Source organism: Ovis canadensis, chromosome 19, assembly GCF_042477335.2.
Source record: "Ovis canadensis isolate MfBH-ARS-UI-01 breed Bighorn chromosome 19, ARS-UI_OviCan_v2, whole genome shotgun sequence".
In the NCBI taxonomy this organism is placed as follows: domain Eukaryota; kingdom Metazoa; phylum Chordata; class Mammalia; order Artiodactyla; family Bovidae; genus Ovis; species Ovis canadensis.
In genome coordinates this window covers 25,805,505-25,828,695 of record NC_091263.1, presented here as the reverse complement: position 1 = coordinate 25,828,695, position 23,191 = coordinate 25,805,505, and the positions used below count along the sequence as shown (strand labels likewise).

The 23,191-nt window shown below is 44.8% G+C and overlaps 1 protein-coding gene across 1 annotated transcript in view; it reads right to left on the bottom strand.

Annotated features, from left to right (window-relative positions):
- The window catches only part of ITGA9 (integrin subunit alpha 9), a 368,409-nt gene that overhangs the window by 58,835 nt on the left and 286,383 nt on the right, over nucleotides 1-23,191 (bottom strand). The window contains exons 21-23 of the mRNA XM_069561451.1: nucleotides 20,258-20,347; nucleotides 17,887-17,995; nucleotides 10,944-11,051 (exon numbers count right to left, since the gene is read on the bottom strand). Coding sequence (XP_069417552.1) covers nucleotides 10,944-11,051; nucleotides 17,887-17,995; nucleotides 20,258-20,347 — 307 coding nt within the window. The remainder of the gene's footprint in view (nucleotides 1-10,943; nucleotides 11,052-17,886; nucleotides 17,996-20,257; nucleotides 20,348-23,191) is intronic.

The following is a 23,191-nucleotide window of genomic DNA, read 5'->3' as shown; positions in this document are numbered from 1 at the left end:
TCTAGGGAAACAATAATATTGTTTGCAATAGGGATAGTTTGTTTTCTTTCCTGACAGTAAAGGTTATTCATTTCTTTTTATTGTTGTGACCTCAACATGACTAAACTGGAGAGACAAGAGAAGGAACTCATGCCTCCACTCTGTGCTTAGGTGGTAGGGCTCCTAATGTTCCAGCATCAGGTTGAAGTTTTCTATAGGCTCTGATAGAAGACTTTAATCAAGCAGAGGAAGTTCCCTTCCAGGCTTGCCTTGCTGGAATTAAAAAAAGAAAAAAAAAAAAAACCTCACAAGTGGATGATGTATTTAATTTTTGACTTTTTAGAAGCCCTCATCAAGATAATCATCTGGCTGTATCACCTTTAATCCCTTTACTATTAAGAGTGAATAATGCTCATCAGTTTCTTTATGGAGAATCAACCTAGCACTCCTGGATTATATCCTACTTTATTCACAATATATTCTTCTAAGGGGAACTGATTAGGAAATATTTATTTAGAATTTTTGTATCTGTTTTCAAAGTGAGTTTGGCTTGTGGTTTCCTTTTTTGTGTGAGTGCCCATTCTTCATTTCTGGTTTCTGAATCAGGGTTATATTAGTTTTCTAGAACAGGCTGTTTTCTTCATCTTCTACTCTTCTGGAACAACTTATATAACATAGAAATTACCTGTTCCTTGAAGGCTTGGTAGAACTTACTTATGTAGCTATCTGGGTCTGGTGCTTTTTTAGGGCACAAGTCTTCAGCTATGTTTCATTTGTCTTTAATTATGTAAATTTCAGGGGTACAACATTATAATTTAACATCTATATACTACTTTCCCATTTTTTCTAAGGTAATTGGTCTAGCTATATTATTTTACCTCATATACTTCTTTTAGACTTTTTATATTTGTGGAAATTATATTTTGAATAATTAAAAAATCTCCTTCATGTGAGTATAGTTCTTTTATCATTTCTAGGGTTGGTTGTTTTCTGGCCTTATTACTCTTTTTTCTTTCTTGATCAAATTTGCTGTAGGTTTGTCTATGTTATTTGACAAAAGAATCCCCAGCTTTCAGTTTTATTGATGTATGATACTCCCCCTGCCATTTTGTTTTATCTCCAACAGTAGATATCTTGAACATTTTATCTTCATTTTTCTTGCTTAGAAGTGAAATCATTTTATTGTCCTTTTTCTAGCTCTTGTCATCAATTTAGGTCATTTATTTTCAGTCTTTCCTGTTTTCTACATGTAAGTAGCAACATTTTCTTCTGTGTGGGTTTTGTTTACATCCATGAGTTTTGATATGAACAAGCTTTCACTGTCTTTCATTTCTAATTTGTTTATCCCTTCCTCTATGATATCTTTTTTTATCTAAGAAGTTAATTAGGATGGTGTTTAAAAATTCCCAAGTAGTTCTGTTTTTGGTTGTCTGCTTGGCTAAACTTTTGTGGTTAACTTCCAAGTTTATTGCATTGTGGTCTGAGTATGTGGCTTCTATTACTTTGACTTTAGAAATTCTATTGGGATTTGCTTTTGTGGTGTAATACATGGGTAATTTGTGAATGTTCACACGTGTTTGAAAAGACATGCATTCCCTTATTTATGTACTAGGAACTCTACTAGTTCCTCCAAATATGTTAACTTGTCCCATCCTCACCATGCGAGGTAGACAGCCTATTCACAGAGGAGGAAAATGAGCCTGGAGAATTTAGGGGCTTTCCTCAAGTTTACTAAAAGCTGGTAAGCAAGCAGGTACTAATGAAACCCAGACATTATGATTCATTTTGTCTTGGTCTTTCTCTAAGAGATCACAATTGTTAGCTGCATTAGTCAAACACATGAATTTTGAGGAAACGGTAATAAATTTTCCTGAAGTTAACTGTGAATGTGTAAATTTCTCCTTGTTTTTCTATCAGGAGAAACAAAACTCTACATGTTTTCTACAGCTGTGTGACTGGTTATGTAAAAATTCACTTAAATTACAAATTCCCATTGGACTGTATTTTTAATCATTCTAAAATACATTTTTTGGCCATTTAATATTGTTTGTGCTTCAATTCTATTTTGTTAGCTATTACTATTGTTATATTTGCTTTCTTTTTGTTAGTATTTGCCTTATCTTTTTTTGGATGCCTTATCAGTTCAGTTAAGTTCAGTCGCTCAGTCGTGTCCGACTCTTTGCGACCCCATGAATCGCAGCACGCCAGGCCTCCCTGTCCATCACCATCTCCCGGAGTTCACTCACACTCACGTCCATCGAGTAAGTGATGCCATCCAGCCATCTCATCCTCGGTCGTCCCCTTCTTCTCCTGCCCCCAATCCCTCCCAGCATCAGAGTCTTTTCCAATGAGTCAACTCTTCGCATGAGGTGGCCAAAGTACTGGAGTTTCAGCTTTAGCATCATTCCTTCCGAACAAATCCCAGGGCTGATCTCCTTCAGAATGGACTGGTTGGATCTTCTTGCAGTCCAAGGGACTCTCAAGAGTCTTCTCCAACACCACAGTTCAAAAGCATCAATTCTTCGGTGCTCAGCTTTCTTCACAGTCCAACTCTCACATCCATACATGACCACAGGAAAAACCATAGCCTTGACTAGACGGACCTTAGTAGGCAAGGTAATGTCTCTGCTTTTGAATATGCTATCTAGCTTGGTCATAACTTTTCTTCCAAGGAGTAAGCGTCTTTTCACTTCATGGCTGCAATCACCATCTGCAGTGATTTTGGAGCCCCCCAAAAATAAAGTCTGACACTGTTTCTCCATCTATTTCCCATGAAGTGATGGGACCGGATGCCATGATCTTCGTTTTCTGAATGTTGAGCTTTAAGTCAACTTTTTCCCTCTCCTCTTTCACTTTCATCAAGAGGCTTTTTAGTTCCTCTTCACTTTCTGCCATAAGGGTAGTGTCATCTGCATATCTGAGGTTACTGATATTTCTCCTGGCAATCTTGATTCCAGCTTGTGTTTCTTCCAGTCCAGCGTTTCTCATGATGTACTCTGCATAGAAGTTAAACAACAGGGTGACAATATTCAGCCTTGACGTACTCCTTTTCCTATTTGGAACCAGTCTGTTGTTCCATGTCCAGTTCTAACTGTTGCTTCCTGACCTGCATACAGATTTCTCAAGAGGCAGGTTAGGTGGTCTGGTATTCCCATCTCTTTCAGAATTTTCCACGATGCCTTATAGTAATTTTAAACAGTGTGTCTCTTATAAGTAACTTATGCTTGGGTTTAAAAAATACCAATCTGGGAGTCTCTGAATTTCACTAGGGCATTTAATTCATTCTCAGTTATTCTAATTATTGATATGTTTGGATTTATTCTTGCCATCTCATGTATATATATAAACATATAAAATTTTTTCCTTTGCCATCTTTTTCATGAATTTTTTCTTTTTAAATGCTTCTTATTCTTTAGTGGTTTGGATGTCCCGCATTGTTTTTATTCTTGTAAGTTGCCGTTAAAATTATTTATGTTAATGTATGGCAAAAACCACCACACTATTGTAAAGTAATTAGCCTCCAGGTAAAATAAATAAACTGATTTTTAAACAGACAAAACTTTTTTTTTGCACATTTAAGCTTTATTTTTATCAAAGTCTTGAGCTAACACAACCTTTTCCCCAAACAAGACAAAGAATCTTTGCTTGTTTTCACTTCCATCTTTCTAGCCTCCTAACTCTCATATAGAGAGCATTTGGATCTTCATACTAGGTAGTTTTAAAAAGCTTAACTAGCTTTTGGTCCTTTTGCTCTACATTCTTCAAATCATTCAAGTCTCCGATCCACTACTTTATTCTTTTATACCCATTCTACTACACAGCTCATATACTGAAGGTTTTATTTGAATGGTCAAAATTTTAAATTTACAAAACTCTAGCTTATTCTATTTCATGGGAATACTGTCTTTTGTATCTCTCTGAAGACATCAATCTTGCTCATTGTAAAATCTTATTCTGTCTGCCTGGTTAATATACCTTCTGGTGTTAGTTCTTTTTTTGAAAGCAGCTGGTGGCTCACTCACTGTCCTGGGGTGAATGCTGCTCACTCTGTTCGTTTCAGTTCAGTCACTGAGAGTTGGTTTCATGTCCAACTCTTCGCGAAACCATGGACAGCAGCACGCCAGGCTTCCCTGTCCATCACTGACTCCTGGAGCGTGCTCAAACTCATGTCCATCGAGTCAGTGATGCTGTCCAACCATCTCATCCTCTGTTTTCCTCTTCTCCTCCCACCTTCAATCTTTCCCAGCATCAGAGTCTTTACCAATGAGTCAGTTCTTCGCACCAGGTGGCCAGAGTATTGGAGTTTCAGCTTCAGTCCTCCCAGTGAATATTTAGGACTGATTTCCTTTAGGATGGACTGGTTGGATCTCCTCGCAGTCCAAGGGACTCTCAAGAGTCTTCTCCAACACCACAGTTCAAAAGCATCAATTCTTTGGTGCTCAGCTTTCTTTACAGTCCAACTCTCATATCCATACATGACTACTGGAAAAACCATAGCCTTGACTAGACGGACCTTTGTTGGCAAAGTAATGTCTCTGCTTTTCAATATGCTGTCTAGATTGGTCAAAGTTTTTCATCCAAGGAGCAAGCATCTTTTAATTTCACGGCTGCAGTCACCATCTGCAGTGATTTGGGAGCCCCCCAAAATAAAGTCTCTCACTGTTTCCATTGTTTCCCCATCTATTTGCTATGAAGTGATGGGACTGGATGCCATGATCTCAGTTTTCTGAATGTTAAGTTTTAAGCCAACTTTTCCACTCTCCTCTTTCACTTTTAACAAGAGGCTCTTTAGCTCTTCTTTGCTTTCTGCCATAAGGGCGGTGTCATCTGCATGTCTGCTGCTCATTAAGTGGGTGATTCTTGGTGGTCTGCTCATCTTCTGTCTTTTCTGTTGATTGAGTGCCTGTGGTGACTGGGTAGTGGGCAGTACTCACAGGAGGGGTGCAGAACAGTACAAATGGAAGCACATGAGGTTTGAAGTCAGACAGACTTGGCTACAAATCCAGCTGTGTTACTTACTAGCTGTGCTATGTTGGGGAAATCTTTGAATCTTGGTTTCTTAACTTGGGATAATCACCTTATCTTATGGAGCTGCTGTGTAGATTAAATTTAACAGCAGATAAAAAGACTACTAAATCCTAGGGACAGCAGTAAGTTGAGTTCATCTTTCATCAGTTATTCAGAATTTTTTTTTACTCTTCAGCCTTTGATTAAATGTAATAGATTTGAGGGTCTCACACCACTTTCATTAAGCAGATATGTTTTCCTGAGATCATCCTGGGGGAAAACAATTCAGTCCTCCATTTCTAAATTTAAGCTACTGCATGGTCACTGATATATCAAGTGCATTTTTCTTCAGAGGGATATGGACATCCTCATCACAAAACAATTAAAGTTCTGATATCAACTGACTCATTTTGGCAAAAATTAGATCATGGGCAGCCTTGTCTGGTGTACATGCACTGGAAGGGTGGTTGTAATAGTATTCTAGTGGATACTGTACCTTATGGCAAAGTTATTGATATGTCTTCTTAGAAAATTATCCTTCATTCACACACTATTTTACTTCCCAGAAATCAGGTCAGTTCTTTGGAATCACTGCCCAACAGCATGGACAGAACAAGCCAAAGAGATAAACCTTTTCAGAAGGAAGAAAGAAAGGTATGGCATTTATTTCATGTTTCTTCTAGACTAATATCAGAGTTCTTTGAAAGACCCAGGGATTTTACCTGGAATAAAGTTCCACCTTTGCACTCTGCAAGCCATCATTTATGACATTTTTCTTCCTGCATATTAACAGCCAAATGCCAAAGCCTTCTTCTCCTCCACGGTTATAAAGTTGCTCATAGACAGGTTTTAAACTTCAACAACTTGATGTTTGAGTCCTGAGACAACTCCTATCCCTTCCCTTGAACCTTCATCCCATGTGAATAAATTTAACTTTGGAGCAGGATTCCACTCAAGTTCAAATGGTCTTGCCTTCATGAGCCATAAAGCTTGTGGCACACGTGCTACCTTGGCCCTGTCTTAGGCCTGGACTCAAGGGCTCTGCTGAAAGGCTCATCCTTGCAGGAGGCCCACAACAAGGAGAGGTCATTACATTTTCCAGGCCAGTTCCCATCTAGCTGTGTGAGAGAAGCTGTATCCTCAGTCTACACAGGAACCTTCTTGCAGGAGTGACTGCCTGTGGCTTGCCTCACATGGGCAGTCGGGCCCACAGAAACCACTGCCCCCTGCAGCAGCCCAGTCATTTGTGGGCAATACCCACAGCATGTGGTTAGACAGCCTCTAGTAGCAGGGCGCCTGGCCTTCCCCAATCCTAGGCCAGAGAAATGAAGGTGTGGGCACACAAGCCATACACATGGTGCATCCTAGAAGGAGTGATGCACCTCAAACCTCGCCAACTGTCACAGGAAATGACAGGGCTTAGGACTCACTGTCACACTGCCAAGATAGCCATCTGCTGTATGTCCACAGAAGACGCAGAGAGCAGTAACCTTCGCGCGTATGTATAAGAGGTGGGTGGGCTTCCCAGGTGGCACTAGTGGTAAAGAGCCTGCCTACCAGTGCAGGAGCTATAAGAGACTCAAGTGCCACCCCTGAGTCAGGAAGATCCCCTGGAGGAGGGCACAGCAACCCACTCACTCTTCTTGCCTGGAGAACCCCATGGACAGAGGAGCCTGGTGGGCTGTGGTCCACAGCGTTTCAGAGTTGGACACGACTGAAGCGGCTTAGCACACATGCACGGAAGAGGTGGGCAGAAAGAATGGAGAACCGGGTACCACCTCCACTGTACTCCTTCATACGCTGACCACTCCCTTTGTCTGCAATGTTCTTGTCCCACGTGCTCTCCTGGTGAACACCTACACATCCCCTAAGGCCTGGCTCCAAAAGCCTGCTTTGTGACGCATGTTTCGTCCCCTCTCTGTGGTGGGCTCTGTACCTCTGGACATCCCTGGGTCTGGCCATGCCTCCATGACCGCATTTGGTACACGGCGCTGCAACTGTATTTCACAAATCTGTCTCCTGCTAGACTGAATTTCTACCTGTGTTGCATGATTTATTCCTCTTATCAGAGCCTGGCACGTCATTGAGACTAGAAAAAGTAAAAGCTGGTGCATGATGGATGCAGTGATGAGGCAGGAAGGAGTCCCAGGTACTGTTTCAGAGGCCACTGGGCAGCACACTTTCTGCTGTAAAGCCTAAAAGGCCAAGAACAAGGGCATCCTGCAGCTCAGCCAGCTTCCCAGCCTTGGCCCTGCCCATGCTCAGCAGAGTCCAGTGGGCTCATTCTGGTCCTGCAGGACTTTGGATAGAGCAGGCTTCTCATTCTGGGAATTTGGGTGGCTTGGTACAAGTCCGTCTCACTCCTATTAGGAGAAACCAGTACTTGTTTCCTATGTTCTCCCAGAAGTACCCCTAAGGCCTGCGGGCATCCCCTCCAGACCCCACTCTCAGCCACCAGCATTCCCTAGCCTTGGGCAGGCCCCTGGGCAGCCAGGAGCCAGTTACCTCTTCAGCCAATTGAAGCCCAAGGACAGACAGCTGGCACTGGAGGGAGGGTGTACCTGCCATCCCTCCCCACACTGCAGGGGACACTCAGATTGTTTCTCTCCCTTTAGCAGCACACTTGGTATCCATCTTCCTGCTGAGGGTGGGCATGCTGGCTGACCCCACAGGCCTGGGCTGTCACCCCACCTATGGCCCTGCCTGGGACACATTTTTCTACTCTCATCATCACACTGGTCTCTAGTAATGACTATCCATGCGAACACAGTGCTTCACTACTTGCTTAGTTGAGATCTGCTGGCGAGCCTGATTTTCCACACCACACAAACAGCATGGGCCTCTGAACACAGGCTGATGTATCCAACCAATGGCTTGGCTGTCCTTGAGAATTCTGCTACATACTTCTGAAAATTCTCAGTACAGTTTTGAAAATCGAAAGGGTCTACTTCTGAGAACTCAGAGAATGGAATGCAGGGAGCTCACAGGACTTGGGGTTTTTGAGAGCCCATTCAGCGGATGATCAGTCAGGCAGTTCTGCAAATCTTCAGAAAAACCACTTCTCATGCCTTCCTGCCAAGCCAGCTAAATGTGTTCCAAACTGGAGTAGCTCTTGCTTGCTCAGATGATTAGGAAAGAGAAAAACAGGGCTTCTTGTGGTGGCTCAGCGGTAAAGAATCTGCCTGCCAATGCAGGAGATAAGGGTTCAATCCCTGATCCAGGAAGATTCCACATGCCACAGAGCAACTAAACCCAAGCGCCACATCTACAGAGCCTGTGCTCTAGAGCCTGGGAGTTGCAGGTACTGAAGCCTGTGCCCTAGAGTCCACGCTCTGCAACAAGAGAAGTCACCACAATGAGAAGCCTGTGCCTCGCAATCAGAGAGTAATCTCCATCCACCAACAACTAAGGAAAAGCCCATGCAGCAATGAAGACCTAGCACAGACAAAAACAATAATAAATAAATTCTAAAAGAGGGAAAATTCTTCTTAAAAAAAAAGAGAAAAGGGTATGTACTTGGTTCTGAGATACTTTCAGAATCACAGTGAATTACATTTCCTGTTTCTTTCAGTAAATAATTTTGTGCATGAGGGAGCAATCTTCTCTACAACCTAACTGATGTTCATATGAACAGCTCACAGCACATGCTCTGTGAGGAGAGTATCCCCCAGACATGGGGAAAAGGTGGAGTGGTTGGCGAGGTTAACAGTATGTCAGGCAGCAGACGGGAGCACGTGGGCAGTGGGAACCTCATGCTAAGTTCAAACCGTGGTTGCAGTAGGTGCAAGACACTGGGGGCTCTTCCACTGTTTCAGCAGTGCTCCGAGGCACAGGCACCTCATGGAGCAGGAGTGGAAAACTGTGAGGGGTGGTGATGGGTGATAGGGGCACCTATCCTGCATTCTACATTTCCTATGGCCCAGGGTTTCAGCCCACGTGATCCAAGAGGACAGCAATGCGGGAAACCGTCATCTCTATCACATCATGCTTTTGGAGCCTCCTGTGGGCTCAGGTGTGTCACATGCCATGGGCCTTGCTGCCCCCATTTTCAAGCTATCCACAGAGAGACCATCCATCTGTCTGGCTAGCTGTCCCTCACATTCCCATGTAAGGGATTCAACAACGCCCTCAACGTGGACCCCACACCCTCTCCTTATGCAGTGACTCTCCTGAGCATCACGCACGCTCCTTCCCATGAGGGGTTACCCTCTCGTCCAGCCGCTCCAGACTCTTAGGAGCACTGAGGTGATTTTTTTATCAGCATGAAACTTTTCCTGAATTCATGTGGGAAGAGTAAATGATTTTTCATAGCATGAACTTTTTTCAGTCCACAAATATAAAATATTTACTGAACACATACTATACTCTAAGTATTGTGTATTGGAGTCCCTAGAGATAAGAGGAGCGAGCAGACAAAAGTCCTGTCCTTACACTGTAGGGGCCAGGAAGAAGATAAACTGGTCAAATATGGAAATATATGGTGTGCCAGCTGGTGATGAGGGTGATGGTGGAAGGGTGGGTGAGAGGTTCTGGGACACAGGTTGGTCAGGGAGGGCCTGTCTGAGGATGTGATATTTGAGCAAGTACCAGAAGGAGGTGAGGGCAGAGGTCATATGACTCTCTGGGGAAAGGTGTGCTGGGTAGCAGAAGATCCAAGCAAAATTCAGGAGGTGGGAGAGTGTCTTCTATGCTCTAGGACCAGCATGGAGGCAGGATGACGGGGGTAGAGAGAGGAGGAAGAGGGGGAGAGGTCAGAGATGGGCAAGAGACAGGCTGTGAAGCTGGCTGAGGTGCTGGAAGAATTCGGGGCATAGGTGAGCTATTGGAGGGTTTTGAGCAGAGGAGTGACATGACCTGACTTACATTTTGGAAGCCCAGCTCTGCTGCTGGGGCACAGACAGACAGCAGGGGGGTAGGACAGGAGAAGTGACCTATGTGAAGAGGCCACTGCAATAAACCAGGTGACAGATGACAGTGCCTTGGACCAGGGTGCTGATGGTAGAGGGGTCAAAAATTGTTACATTGTGATTTGGGGGGAAGGTAGAAACATCAAGTGTGCTGATGGCTCAGATGTGAAGTGTGAGAAAAGGTGTTAAGGGTGACCCACGCCACTGGAAGGAGTGAGCAGCCATTTGCTGAGATGCAGAAGGTCACGGAGGGAAGCAGGTTTGGAGGGGTACCAATGAGAGTTCAGTTTGGTTACTGGTTCAGATTACTGATAGGCATCCAGGTAGGGATGGCCTGAAGGTAGCTAACTATCAAAGTCTCTGATTCATGGGAGATATGTGGGCTGGAGAAAAACAACTAGTGTCATCAGCACAGACTGATATAAAACCATGAGTCTTGGGGAGATTTATGAGACCGAGTGTAGAAAAAAAAGGCCCTTGGGCCCTACAGGAACCGGGAAGATGAGGAGAAAGCCAGTGAGAAGGGAGACACCAAGCGAATGTGATGTCCTAGAAGCCAAGAAGGTGGGAGGAATGACCACTGTTGAGACAAAAATCACCCACAGTTGACTTAGGATCAAGCAGAGTTGCACATTCTGCATATGAACTTGAGTTTCCACCTACACTTATGTCTTAGGTATGAATCCTTCGCCCTTCAGGCATCAGTGGCCCTATGAGAATCTTTATGAGCGCTGGTGAATCTTCCCTTTAGAAACACACATTCAGATACATACAAGACTGCAAATAACTGTGGAGGCTCCAGGAGCTGGCGAAGTCTATCCCAGAAGTCAGGTTCATAAACAGCCCTTGGCCATCCCCAAAGAGGTCTTCTTATGGTATGAACCAAACTGTCTCAATGTAGAAGTTCAGAACTTGCAGGTTTCCCAGATTTTCCAGGTATGTTTCCATAGGTTAGAATGAGTTGACCTTTCTGGGCTCTTGGGTAGAATGCAAAATGTGAATGGGCTGGCTCAAGTCTCAAAGCAAGCGTGAAAACAAATGAGAACTCACCACCATCTCCTGCACGTGAAACATCTCTGCTCCACCAGGTGACAGTCGATTGGGGAAGGAGATGGTGACAGATGACCCAGGAAGGGTGCTTGGCCCAGTGTTATAGACCTGTGGGTGTGAGACACACACAGCATGTTTTAATAGAAATAGAGATCTTCATTTTATGTCTATATTATATATTCTAAAATCCTTTGAAATGATACACAGAGATACTAGGGTTTAGGATCTAGAAGGTCATGACTTGAAGTGAAATATCAAATGATGGGAGATTTCAATGACATAGAAATCTTTCTAATGTGCATTAAAACCCCACAAACTTCAAGTTACCTTATTCCCCCCGTTAGCATTTTCATCTTCTGCTGCTAACAATTATACTTATTTTGACCTAGAAATTTACTCATAGACTGTTACTTGGGTGAGAGTTTAGAAATAATCTAGATGAATAGTTCTCAAACTTTTAACACATATCAGAATAATCAAATGGTCTTCTTAAAACCTAGACTGGAGCAAGGTCACATCCAGAGTTTCTGCAGGGGTAGGTCTGGTTAGGGTGGGGTGGGAGCTGAAGAGTTTGAATATCTTTTTTTAATTTTTTTTGTTATACATGTATTCCCAAACATGAACCCCCCTCCCACCTCCCTCCCCATAACATCTCTCTGGGTTTGGCCATGCCACATGGCATGTGGGATCTTAGTTCCCCAATCAGGGATCAAACCCAGGCCCCTGGCAGTTGGAAGCTCAGAGTCCTAACCACTGGACAGCCAAGGAAGTCCTGGACTTGCCTTTCTAAATTTCTCAGGAGATGCTGATGTTGCTGGCCCAGAAAACATACTTTGAGAACCACTGATCTGGTCCAACTCCATTCCTTTTATAGTCGGAGGTAACTGAGACTCTCAAAGACAAAGTGGGTTATCCCCAAACCAAATGATCTCACTTACAGAACGGGCTCTTTTTTACAGAACACTATCTAGCTGATTTGGTTTCTCTGTTGAAAGCAACTTTTAACTTGCTGCTGCTAAGCTGCTGCTTACCACTTGCTAATACTGTTGGATGACACCCGTGCACATCTTTTTTGTCCCAGCATTTGGTCCTATAATCTTTACCCCTACATAGGGGTAGGGGTAAACATTTACCCCTACATTATAATCTAATCCCCCACACAGTCCTCCCCATTTTTTTTTGTCTCCCGCAGCCCATCATCTCTTGAGAAGTGAGAGAAAAGATGGCAGCCACTAAAAGACCCATGAGAGAAAGGAGATGGAGCAGAGACTGACATGAAACTCAAGGAAGATGTGGAAGATGAAGGAGAGTAAAAAAGATGGGCATATGTATAAAGACAGACAGTAGATTAGTGGTTGCTAGGGCTGGGGCGTATGAGGAATGAGGAGTGTGGCAGGAGGAAGAATGGCTTCCCAAAGATGTCCCTGTCCTAATCCATGGAAACTGTATGTTATATTACGCGGCCAGGGGGATTTCAGGTTGCTAAGAAGCTGACTTTAAAATCAAGAGATTATCTTGGATTATCCAGGTGGGTGCAATGTAATGACAAGGGTCCTTATATAGGGAAGTGGGAGACAGAGTCAGAAACAGGGAAATGTACTGTCAAAAAGATGCAACCAATCATTGCTGGCTTTGAAGATGAAGGGGGCATAAGCCAAAGAATGCAGCAACCTCCAGAGGAGGAGAATCACCACAGAAGAAAGAAACAGATTCTTCCCCAGAAAGGAACACAGCCCTGCTGACACCTTGCTTTTATAGACCAGTGAAACTCTTGCAGACTTCTGTCCTCCAAAATTGTAAGATAAAATAAACTTGGCACAAAGTCTGTAGTAATTTGTTATAGCAGCAATAGGAGACTAATATAAGGAGTGACTGCTAATGGGCATGGAGTTTCTTTTTGCGGGTGAAAAAAATGTTCTAAAATTAGATTATGGAGAAAGTCGCCCAGTGGGGAAAGTCATTGCATTGTACACTTTAAACAAGTGAACTCTAAGGTATGTCAGTGGTAACTCAATAAAGATGTTAGTTTATTTTTAAAAAGATGGGTAGGGGCAAAAGAGCGGAGTGGCCTGGGGACTACAGAGGATTCAGGGCATCTCTGAAGCTGAGGTCAGCAGGGCAGAGCCCGGCGATGGGTTGGACAAGTTAGCAGATCTTCACACTTGGCAGAATATACAAGGGTCTACCTCCAGCCAGCTCTTCCCTAGAAAACTTGTCTTTGTGTGTTTGTTTTTTTTTTTTTTGCAATAGTGGGTTTTGCTTCAGAGAACAGACACAAAAAACCATCGAGTGGATGAGTAGTTGCTGCCAACTCTTGATTCAAAAAGAACACAATTCACCCATAACAACAACCCTAAGGCACAAGAAAAGGAAGGACTATCCAACCACAATGGCAATCGTTAATTTGAAGTGAAACGTGAGAGCACATCATTGAAAGGAAAACCTATTGACCTGTCTGGGAAATTACAATTTAAGCATGAGTGAGGAAAAAGAAGTTGATTTTGTTTTGCATTAGTTCATCCACCAGAACCAGACAGATGGAAAGCTTGTATTACCATATTTTTAACAAATGTCTTAATGTTTGACTCTCTGCAAACGTTCCTGTGTAACATCTGCATTATTTTTTATCATCATTTTTCAAATGAGGGAAATTATTGATTTGATTAAGAAAAAAAACAACTATTGATGGTCAATAAATTTTTATGTCTGTAAAGAAAAAAACTCTGATGAAACTTTGAAACCAATTCTAAGACCAGTGTCTCTGCCTTTCTCCCATCAGCACTTGCAGAAGAATCTTTAAACAATGACATAGCTTGTTGAATATTAGCTTTGAAAAGACCCAGAAAAAAAATCTCTTTGTATGGAAAGTCTTGTGCCTTTTTTCAGGAGAGATGTTGGCAGAATAACGCTTCCCTGATGGTTCAGACAGTAAAGAATCTGCCTGCAATGAAGCAGAACTGGCTTTGATCTCTGGGTCGGGAGGATCCCCTGGAGAAGGGCATGGCAACCTACTCCAGTATTTCTGCCTGGAGAATTCCACAGAAAGAGGCTACAGTCCATGAGGTCGCAAAGAGTTGACACAACTGAACGACTAACACTTTCTATCCATTTTCCTGACCCTATTCTCTACTATCTCCACCTTTCTTTGGATGACTATCACCATCAAGCTGGTCAGTGGCTTTCCTGCAGGACAGTCAGAATCATGACAATTATACCAGAAAACAAGTTGTCAGAGAAGTGTAAGGAAACTGTCAGCTTTGCTAACACAAGAAGATTTCCTTTCTATCAGTGACACACACTATCCATCTTTCAGACTCAGCCAATTTCCTTAATCCTGAACAGAATGCTATGTACTTCCTCAGGCAACTGATAATTAGGAGGAGAATCTTCGGGTCATGGCAGTCACTCACTCCCAGGGCCCTGATTCCCTAGCCTGTATCCTATGTCAGGTCAGAAGAAAACTCTTTGCCTGAATACAAAAACTTTAAGCTCCCTGTAAAAGCGCCTTCAGAGAAACATGATGTAACCGCAGGCTCTCAGATTTCTTTCTTTCCTTTTTTTAAAAGAGGAAGAAGAGAACATTTTGTATATTTTAAGAATATCTTTTCATATAACTTCTGTTCCTTTTTGCCTTCTCCTATCAACATTACTTATAGAGACGTGGATGGACCTAAAGACTGTAATACAGAATGAAGTAAGTCAGAAACAAAAATAAATATCATATATTAAAGTATATATATATATATATATATATATATATGGCATCTAGAAAAATAGTATAGATGATCTTATTTGCAAAGCAGAAGTAGAGACACAGACATAGAGAAAAAAATGTATGGATACCAAGGGGGAAAAGGTGGGGGGTTGGGAGGAACTGGGAGATTGGGATTGACATATATATACTATTGATAGTAACATAAAAAAGATAGCTAATAAGAACCAACTGTATGGCACAGGGAACTCTACTGAATGCTCTATGGTGACCTAAATGAGAAGGAAATCCAAAAAAGAGGGGATGTAAGTATACATATAGCTGATTCACTTTGTTGTACAGTAAAAACTGATAGAACATTGTAAAGCAACTATACTCTAATAAAAAATAATAAAATTTTATTTTATTGAAGTATAGTTATTTACAACGTTGTATTAATTTCTGCAAATACCCTCTTCATTACATGATGTGTGTCATTTGAACCCTTCTAAATAATTTACCTGACTGCATCTTTTATTGTAAGACACCTCCAAAACTATAGCTAAGTAACTGAAACTAAAAGTGGCTTCCCCGATGGCTCAAGTGGTAAAGATTGTACCTGCAATGCAGGAGACACAGGAGATGGGGATTCAATCCTTGCGTTGAGAAGATAACCTGGTGGAGAAAATGGCAACCTACTCCAGTATTCTTGCTGGAAAATCCCATGGACAGAGGAGCCGAGGGGGTTCCAGTCCATAGGGTCACTGGGTTCCAATCAATAGGGTCGCAAAGAGTTGGACATGACTGAGCACACACGCATAAGTAAAATGAAATCACTTCATCTGGCCTTTATCTGTTTTCTGTCCAACTGCAAAATGCAATGGAGAAAAAGAAACTAACTGTGAGAAGGAATTCAAAACCACAGAGGTCCTATTTCCAGCAATCACTCTAAAGGTTTTGAAAGCAAGGGTGACCCCATCTTTCCCTTTTCCCCTGTAAATCAAGCATAGAGGGTGACAGCAGGGGCTTAGCTGGCTGGGAGGTGCCTCCTGTCTGAGCTGGGATGTGTGTTATCCATCATGACTTTGGAGGTCTCCTGCCTGGGAGAAAGCTTTGGCAAGAGGGAGACCACTGTTTGCAAGAGACTGCAAATATGTTACTGTCTCTTTCTCTGGACCCTCACCCTGTCATTATTTGTCATCCCCTTGGTCCACCTAGGAGAGGCCACAGGAAAGAAAATAATAATTATTTGGCCATAGCAGTGGATGCCAGACCGAGAAATCATCTTCTCCATAGGGAAGGATGGAGGGAAGGCAGGAGAGAGCTCTGGGAGCTGGAGCTAGAGCTAGAAAGACATGGGATGTGAATTACGGTACACTGGCTCCATCACTTCACCCCCAGCTCCTGGTAGCTGCTGAGCTATACAGAGGTGTCCCAGGTAACACACGCCTAACCTTGGCCCCAGCCCAGCAGCTCCCAGCTCTCCACCCTGCAGCATGTCCTCTCCTCTTGGGCCTACATGTCCCACATTTGTCAATTCAGGAGAATGTCTGGATGATGCTCAGTCCCCCTAGTTTTATGTTCAAAGACCCTCCTGTTGAACAGTGCTGGCCTTGGGGTCTGTTCTCAGAGAAGGAATCAGCAAATGATGGCTCGCTCGCCAGACCTGGTCCACCACCTGCTTTTGTATATCCTGTGAGCTGAGATGGTTTTATGTTTTTAAATGTTTGGGAAAAAAACAGAAGATGAATATGTCCTAATATGCGAAAATGATGTGTGCTGTGCTGTGCTTTGCTTAGTTGCTCAGTCATGTCCAACTCTTCACGACCCCATGGACTGTAGCCCACCAGGCTCCTCTGTCCAGGGGATTCTCCAGGCAAGAATGCCCTGCCCTCCTCCAGGAGGTCTTTCTGAACCAGGGATCGAACCCAGGTCTCCTGCGTTGTAGGCAGATTCTTTACCATCTGAGCAACCAAGGAAGCCCAATAATACTGGAGTGGGTTGCCATGCACTCCTCCAGGGGATCTTCCCAACTCAAGGATTGAACCCAGGTTTCCCACATTGTAGGCGGATTCTTTACTGTCTGCGCCATCAGAGAAGCCCAAAAATACTGGAGTGGATAGCCTATCCCTTCTCCAGGGGATGTTCCTGACCCAGGAATCGAACCAGGGCCTCCTGCATTGCAGGCAGATTCTTTATCACCTGAGCTACCAGGTAAGCAATTTTATATCATGTGAAAATGATATGAAATTCAAATGTCAGTGTGCACAGCCACAATTCTGTCCTGTGCATGGTTCCTGGCTGCTTCTGCGCTACAGAAGCCTAGTTGCACAGCTGCTGTGGAGACTGGATGGCCTACAAAGCCTAAATAATTACCCTCTGGCCCTTTGCAGAAAAAGCTTTTCCCTCCTTGGTTTAGAGAAGGACAATGTCTTTCACAGTGCTCACAGTCCATACCGAGTGTACCTGCTGGACACAGTGCTTATATGATAAGGAGGGCCAGCCCTGCTCTTTGGGGAGCAGCGTGTTTCCCCTGCCAGGGGGAGTTCCCTTCACTCACACTGCTGTGCTCTTGTAAAACCCCACTTTGGAAGGCTGTTCCTTTGTGGGAGGTGTTGGTACCTGGCTAAGTCAGCAAGGAGAAACCCAGGATTAAGTGTGCGTGTGTGCTCAGTCACTTAAGTCATGTCCAACTCTGCGACCGCATGGACGGCAGCCCGCCAGGCTCCTCTGTCCACGGGATTCTCCAGGCAAGAGGACTGGAGTGGGTTGCCATGCTCTCCTCCAGGGGCTCTTCCTGACATAGGGACTGAACTCACGTCTCCTGCATCTAATGCATCGCAGGTGGATTCTTTACCTCTGAGCCCCTGGAGAAGCCTCCAGGATCAAGAGGAAATGACAAATCCTTGAGGCTGCCCTGCCCACAATGTGAAGGATGATGGAGAACTGGAAGGGGTCCTCTGTGGACCATCTAGGTGGGGATGCATGCCGGGTCCAAAGGTCTGCTGGGGAAGGTTGGCATTCATCATGCCTTTCTCCCTCCAAATACTGAAAAGCAGAGGGGCTACACAGCAGAGTACCAGGCAGCAAAGGGATTGTTTCTGTGTGTGGTTACAGAAAACACATACACATTCAGGCTGGGAAGAGTTTCTTAGAAAGAGCCTGGCCCTTTGGTTGCTTTTCATAGGAGGCACATCCCATGGGCCCCTCCCTTGGTACCCAGTGATAGAGAAGGTCTCCATGGGCGGGTACCTGAAGGGTGACATTGAGGGGTTGGAAATGACACTCCAGGTCATCCAGTTGAATGAAGTTGGATGCGTCCACAGACTCGCCATACACAAAGGAGGTTGGAGACATGATTCTGAAAGAGGAAAGCATGAAATCTGTCATCCCAATGCAGGGTCACCGCTATCCTAGGAGCTCAAACATCTGTCTGTACTGAATCTAGAGCTCAAACATCTGCCTCTATTGGATCTAGAACCTGGCTTCCCTCAGGGTCCCCCACCAAATGCTTCGCTTCTGGAACTGCTCTTTCTGTCTCTTGTAAATGGACACAGACAGACCTGTACTTTCTAAGCAGACATTCCCAGTAATGTCTGCTCATCTTAGGTCAGATCAGTAAGTTATGTATACAATGTGCTAGGGATTATACTTCTAAAATGAGAAGGAAGACCATGGTAGCTTTGATTTCAGTTTTTTAAACTGGATTATAAAATTAGTGAAGTTGCTCAGTCGTGTCCGACTCTTTGCGACCCCATGGACTGTAGCCTACCACGCTCCTCCATCCGTGGGATTTTCCAGGCAAGAGTACTGGAGTGGATTGCCATTTCCTTCTCCAGAGGACCTTCCCGACCCAGGGATCGAACCCGGGTCTCCTGCATTGTAGGCAGACGCTTTACCGTCTGAGCCACAAGGGAAGTCCTAGGATTATAAAATTATACATGTTCTATTTTGTCATTTGAAAAACATTTTGTGAATTGAAAAAGATTATGACAATATAAGTGAATTATATGTTTGGCATTCTAAGCCCCACTCTGTAACAAATTAAAAGAATAAAGATTTTCAGACTACCAAAATTACTAGAAATAGGTATTAAAAATTGAGTCCTTACACGAATAGCCTTTTTCTTTATATTTCAAATGGTGGCTGTGTAAGATGTGATGAAGAATTCCAGCTCAGTGTGTAGTGATGTTTTCAACTTTGTCTGTGTCAATAAACCCCAGCCTCATTTAAATTCCCAGAAAAATAATGGATTTTAGATGAGATTCTAGAAGTTGCTCACTTGCCTAATAAACACAATATTGTAAGATTTATGGTACCAAGTCTAAATAGATAGCAATTAACCTATTTTCAGCTTAAGTGTATTAGTTTAGAAAGGTAGTGAGCTGCCACCCAGGTCAAGAGTGGGTTCATTTAAATGAGTGCTGTTTTATGGTCCTGGAAAGATCAGAGGTTGACTCATTTGTTTAACTGAGAGCTTCGTTGGGGGCTGTTAACACCTCACAAGGAGGCCTCCAGGGTTTGACAACAGGATCAAGCGAGCCCTGTTTTCTCTTTCATCCCCTAGGACAGGGCTTGGTCCATGGACATTCTCACTGTGCGTCTGAGGAGAAAGTAAATAAACTACATGGTTAAAAATAGAGCCATGAACAGAGGCAAATCTGTGTTGATTTGCAAATATATTCCACCAATGCCTCATGTCTAAAGAACGTGATGAAAAACGCCATGAGGCAGGAACGCCCACCAGAGACTCATTCCTGACACCCAGCAGAGCGGGGGAGCTTTGCAGACATGGCTCCTTCTGCAGTGTATTAACTTTTCTACTTGCAGCTAAGGCCAGGACCCAGGAGCACTTGAATACTGAAAAATGAGAGACTCTGAACCTCTAGAAAGTTCAGCTTGCCTGTGGGGCAAAGGTTCAACAGGTCCTCATTTGATCTGAACTAATTGTGCAAATCCTTTTTCCTCTATCGTGCTCTGTTTCTGAAGCTGGAAACAGGAACTGACTTCTCATTTTTCCAGGCCTGTGATTTGGCTGAAAACCACCCAGGGTTGTTTTGGGTCCCTGCTGCCTGCAGCCCTGATTTCCAACAATGCCAGAGGCATTGAGCAGTTGTGGACTTCAGCCAGACAGTGCGCCCACTGTGACTGTCCCTGCCCACCGGCTCTGCAGGAGGACTGGAAACATGCAAAGCCAAAGCTAACTAGAGGCTACTCAGAAAGCAGGCCCGCCTTCCCTGGGACACATTGGCTGTAACCTCTGCCCCAGCAGCCTTTGGCTGAGATTTTAATCCCAAGAATGGAGCTGCCTGCTACCTTGTGGCACTCTGGAGCGGTGGGCGCTGGGAAGAGATGCATGTAAAGGTGTACAGCATATTCGAAGGAATTATGTGGCTTATACCTGTCATCACACTTCTTGTATAATCTACCAAGTGTGTGGGCAGCTGGGAAAGAGGAGAAAACACGGAGGGAGGAGGGCGTGAGTCACTGTAGCCAAAGCTTCATCCTGCATTTCCAAGCCAGGCAGAAGCAGAAGTGGCAGGGCCACCGCTCCTGGCTATAAAGCAAACACCAGAGAAGCACAGGGGTCCGCTCCAGGCAGCACTGTGTCCTGGCTACTCACCCCGTGATGGACGTGTCCACCTCGTGCATCAGTGGCACCATCAGTGTGAGGATGTTGTTGTGAAGGGACTCTGAGCGCTCCACGTTGCCGCTGTGGAGGGAGAGAGGACGGGATGCCAGTCAGCACAGCCTGCCCGCAATGGGCCTCTCCCCTCCCAGAGAGGGATAGCTCTCTGTTCTGCACCTTTTTACCCTCAACTCTATTTTTGGTCCCTGTATGGCATCACAGTGGGCACTCTATGGTTTCAGTTGTGTTCTCCACCCAATAAAGATGTGAGGGCAAGTAGTGTACAGGGCAGGTGACCCCAGGAGACAGCAGAGGGGAGACAGGAAGGCAGGGAGACAAGCAGGGCACGTGATTCAGGTCAGCCGGGCTCCATCTGACCAGGGAACTCCAGGAGGCAGTGTGGAGTACCCACTCATCTTCCAGCTGAGGCCATGGGAGCTGATCAATGACTCCTGAGATCTGCTGGGGGGGGGGTGGTGAGGGTGGGGAATTACTTCCCTGGCATGTGCCCTATGTGCACAGTGAGTGAGGTCTGGCCAGAGAAAGCCTCAGGCAGAAGGACAGGTGCTGGGAATGGGAACTGTCCAGTGTGTGTGTGGTGGAGGCAAGCTCTGAGAGGTTATGGGTAGGCACCAACAGAGTGTGCTGCTTCTGCAGGGCTTATTCCGTGAATAATGGACAACCGAGGTTAGGACACTGCAGTTGGGAAGCTTGCATTTAGCAGCTATTTCCCATCTAAGAGCATCGTCCATCACCCACAGACAACCAAGCCCAAGAGAGAGGCCCTGGGTAGCACCATCTTGATAAATATCACGGGAGCTTCTGCTATAGGACTTCTGGCTCCAGCAGGTTCACATACAGGCCTCCTCCTCGGGGTGAGTAAACACAGAAGGGGGAGGCTTGCAGGGTCCTTCTGGAAAGGTGACCACAAGGTGGGTGATGGTGTTGAGGGCTACCATGTGCCAGGCACACCCCCAGCCATGATGGAGCTGTGTCTTCAGAGTAACTCCAGAGGGAGGGGCTCACCCACCGCTGACATGTAAGAGCAGCTCAGACAGATTAGGTAACTTGCCCAAGGACCCACAGCAACTGGGTTAGTTTCCAAAACCAGTGCTTTTCCACTGTGATGCCTTTTCCTGATGCCAGATTTGGGGGTTTGGGGGAGGGGAGAAGAGGTCAAGAGAGAAGACCCAGTTTCCCTTCACAGCTTTATGAGATTTCAAATATGAACTGTGATTATTATTGCAGAAAAGCAATTGCCGGGGAACACGGTGCTGAACCTGGCACCTACACTTGGTTCTATCACATGGAACGAACACGGGGTCCCAGGTGAAAGCTAAGTTCACCCTCCAGGGGTGGAAGGCAGGACCCGCTGCTGAAGTTTGGACACAGCTCATCTGGACCACTTCCCACTGCATCATCCCCTAAACTTGTGCAGAGTTCCTCTCCCCACCAGCAAGTGCTGAATGCAACCGTTTTTCAGCAGACTCACGGCCCCTCTCCTCCTCTCTCCTATTGTTCTGAAACAATGGTGCTCTGTGACTCTGACCCCTGACTTCTCTTCTGTCTTCCGCAGATGAGATGACATCCATCACGGTTTGCAGAAGCAGCAGGATCAGGTGCCCATCCAGCCCCACTTCCCTGCCTTTCCTTTCCCAGGGGCACAATAAACGCTGTGCAATCTCTGCACAGGAAAGACCAGAGGTGACTCCTGAATGGATGGGGGGATGGCAACACCTGGGCCTGTTCCCTGCCCCCACCCAGGGTCCTGCCAAGTCTGAGCAATCAGTTCCTGATGGAAGCGCCACCCCATGCCCTGCCATTTGTCCAGCCACCTGTGGCTGCTGGCAGCTCTGGCCCCACAGTCTCATCTGTCATCGGGGGACCGCTCCAGACTGAGTGAGGTTGCAAAGTTGAGATAAAGAGGCTGAACATCAAAAGGCCCCTAGTTATTCTGCAAGCTCGTGACTTAGGATGCTTCCCAAAGTCTGCAGAGCCAGGCTGCCAGACAGAAGCTCTTGAGAAACTGTTTAGTCTCAACTTTCTGTCCTCCTAAATCCACAAGTAGGCAAGAGCTTCAAAGGGTGGTGATGGGAAGAAAAGGATGATTGGTATTTTAACTGTGGCTTTCAAGATAAGGAGCTTTAAGGATCTTTCCGTCACAGCAGGGAGTCAGGTGCCGTGGGTGCCCTCTGGGACAGTAAGATCAGATTTTCACCAAAGTCTGGAGAATAATTGGTGCCTGAGACATTCAGCTGCAGGTTTAATAGGCAATATAGTTTCTTTAACGAATGTAATTCAACTAATTAGAAGATTCTGATTATTTAATTACTTAAGCTACCAATACTAGCTCGGCTAGGTGTTCAGTAATGCTGTATAGAAATACTAATGTACATAAAAGGATGTTCTTGAATTTGTAAATTATAAGGGTTTTCTTACGTGCCCAGTACTGCATCTGGTAAATAACAGGTGCTTAACAGATGTGTGTTGAGTCAAACTGTGCCCAGTATAGAGTAAGGGAATACACAGAGTAATCACTTGATGAGACTTAAAAAAAAATTCAATGCCCAGATCTCATCTCAGACAAATCAGATGAGGATCCCTGAAGGGTAGACCAGGCATTGGTAGTTTTTAAGGCCCCCAGGTGATTCCAGTGGGCACCTAAGATTAGAGCACCACTGGTCTGTGGACATGAGACTAGGAGATGAAATTTTCACCCTGGTATTGTTTGCGTCCCTCCTTTGATACCTTAGATTAGCCCTGAGCGGGACTGGGAGGTAGGTGGAGTTTCCTTTTTTTGACAAGGAAAGTCTCTTTCATAACATATTTCCTGCCCAAATGTTCCTTCTCAGGAATATCAGCTGCCTGAGCTGTTGAGAGACCCAGACAGCACATGGATGGGAGAGTTTTCTGTGGATCCCAGAAACA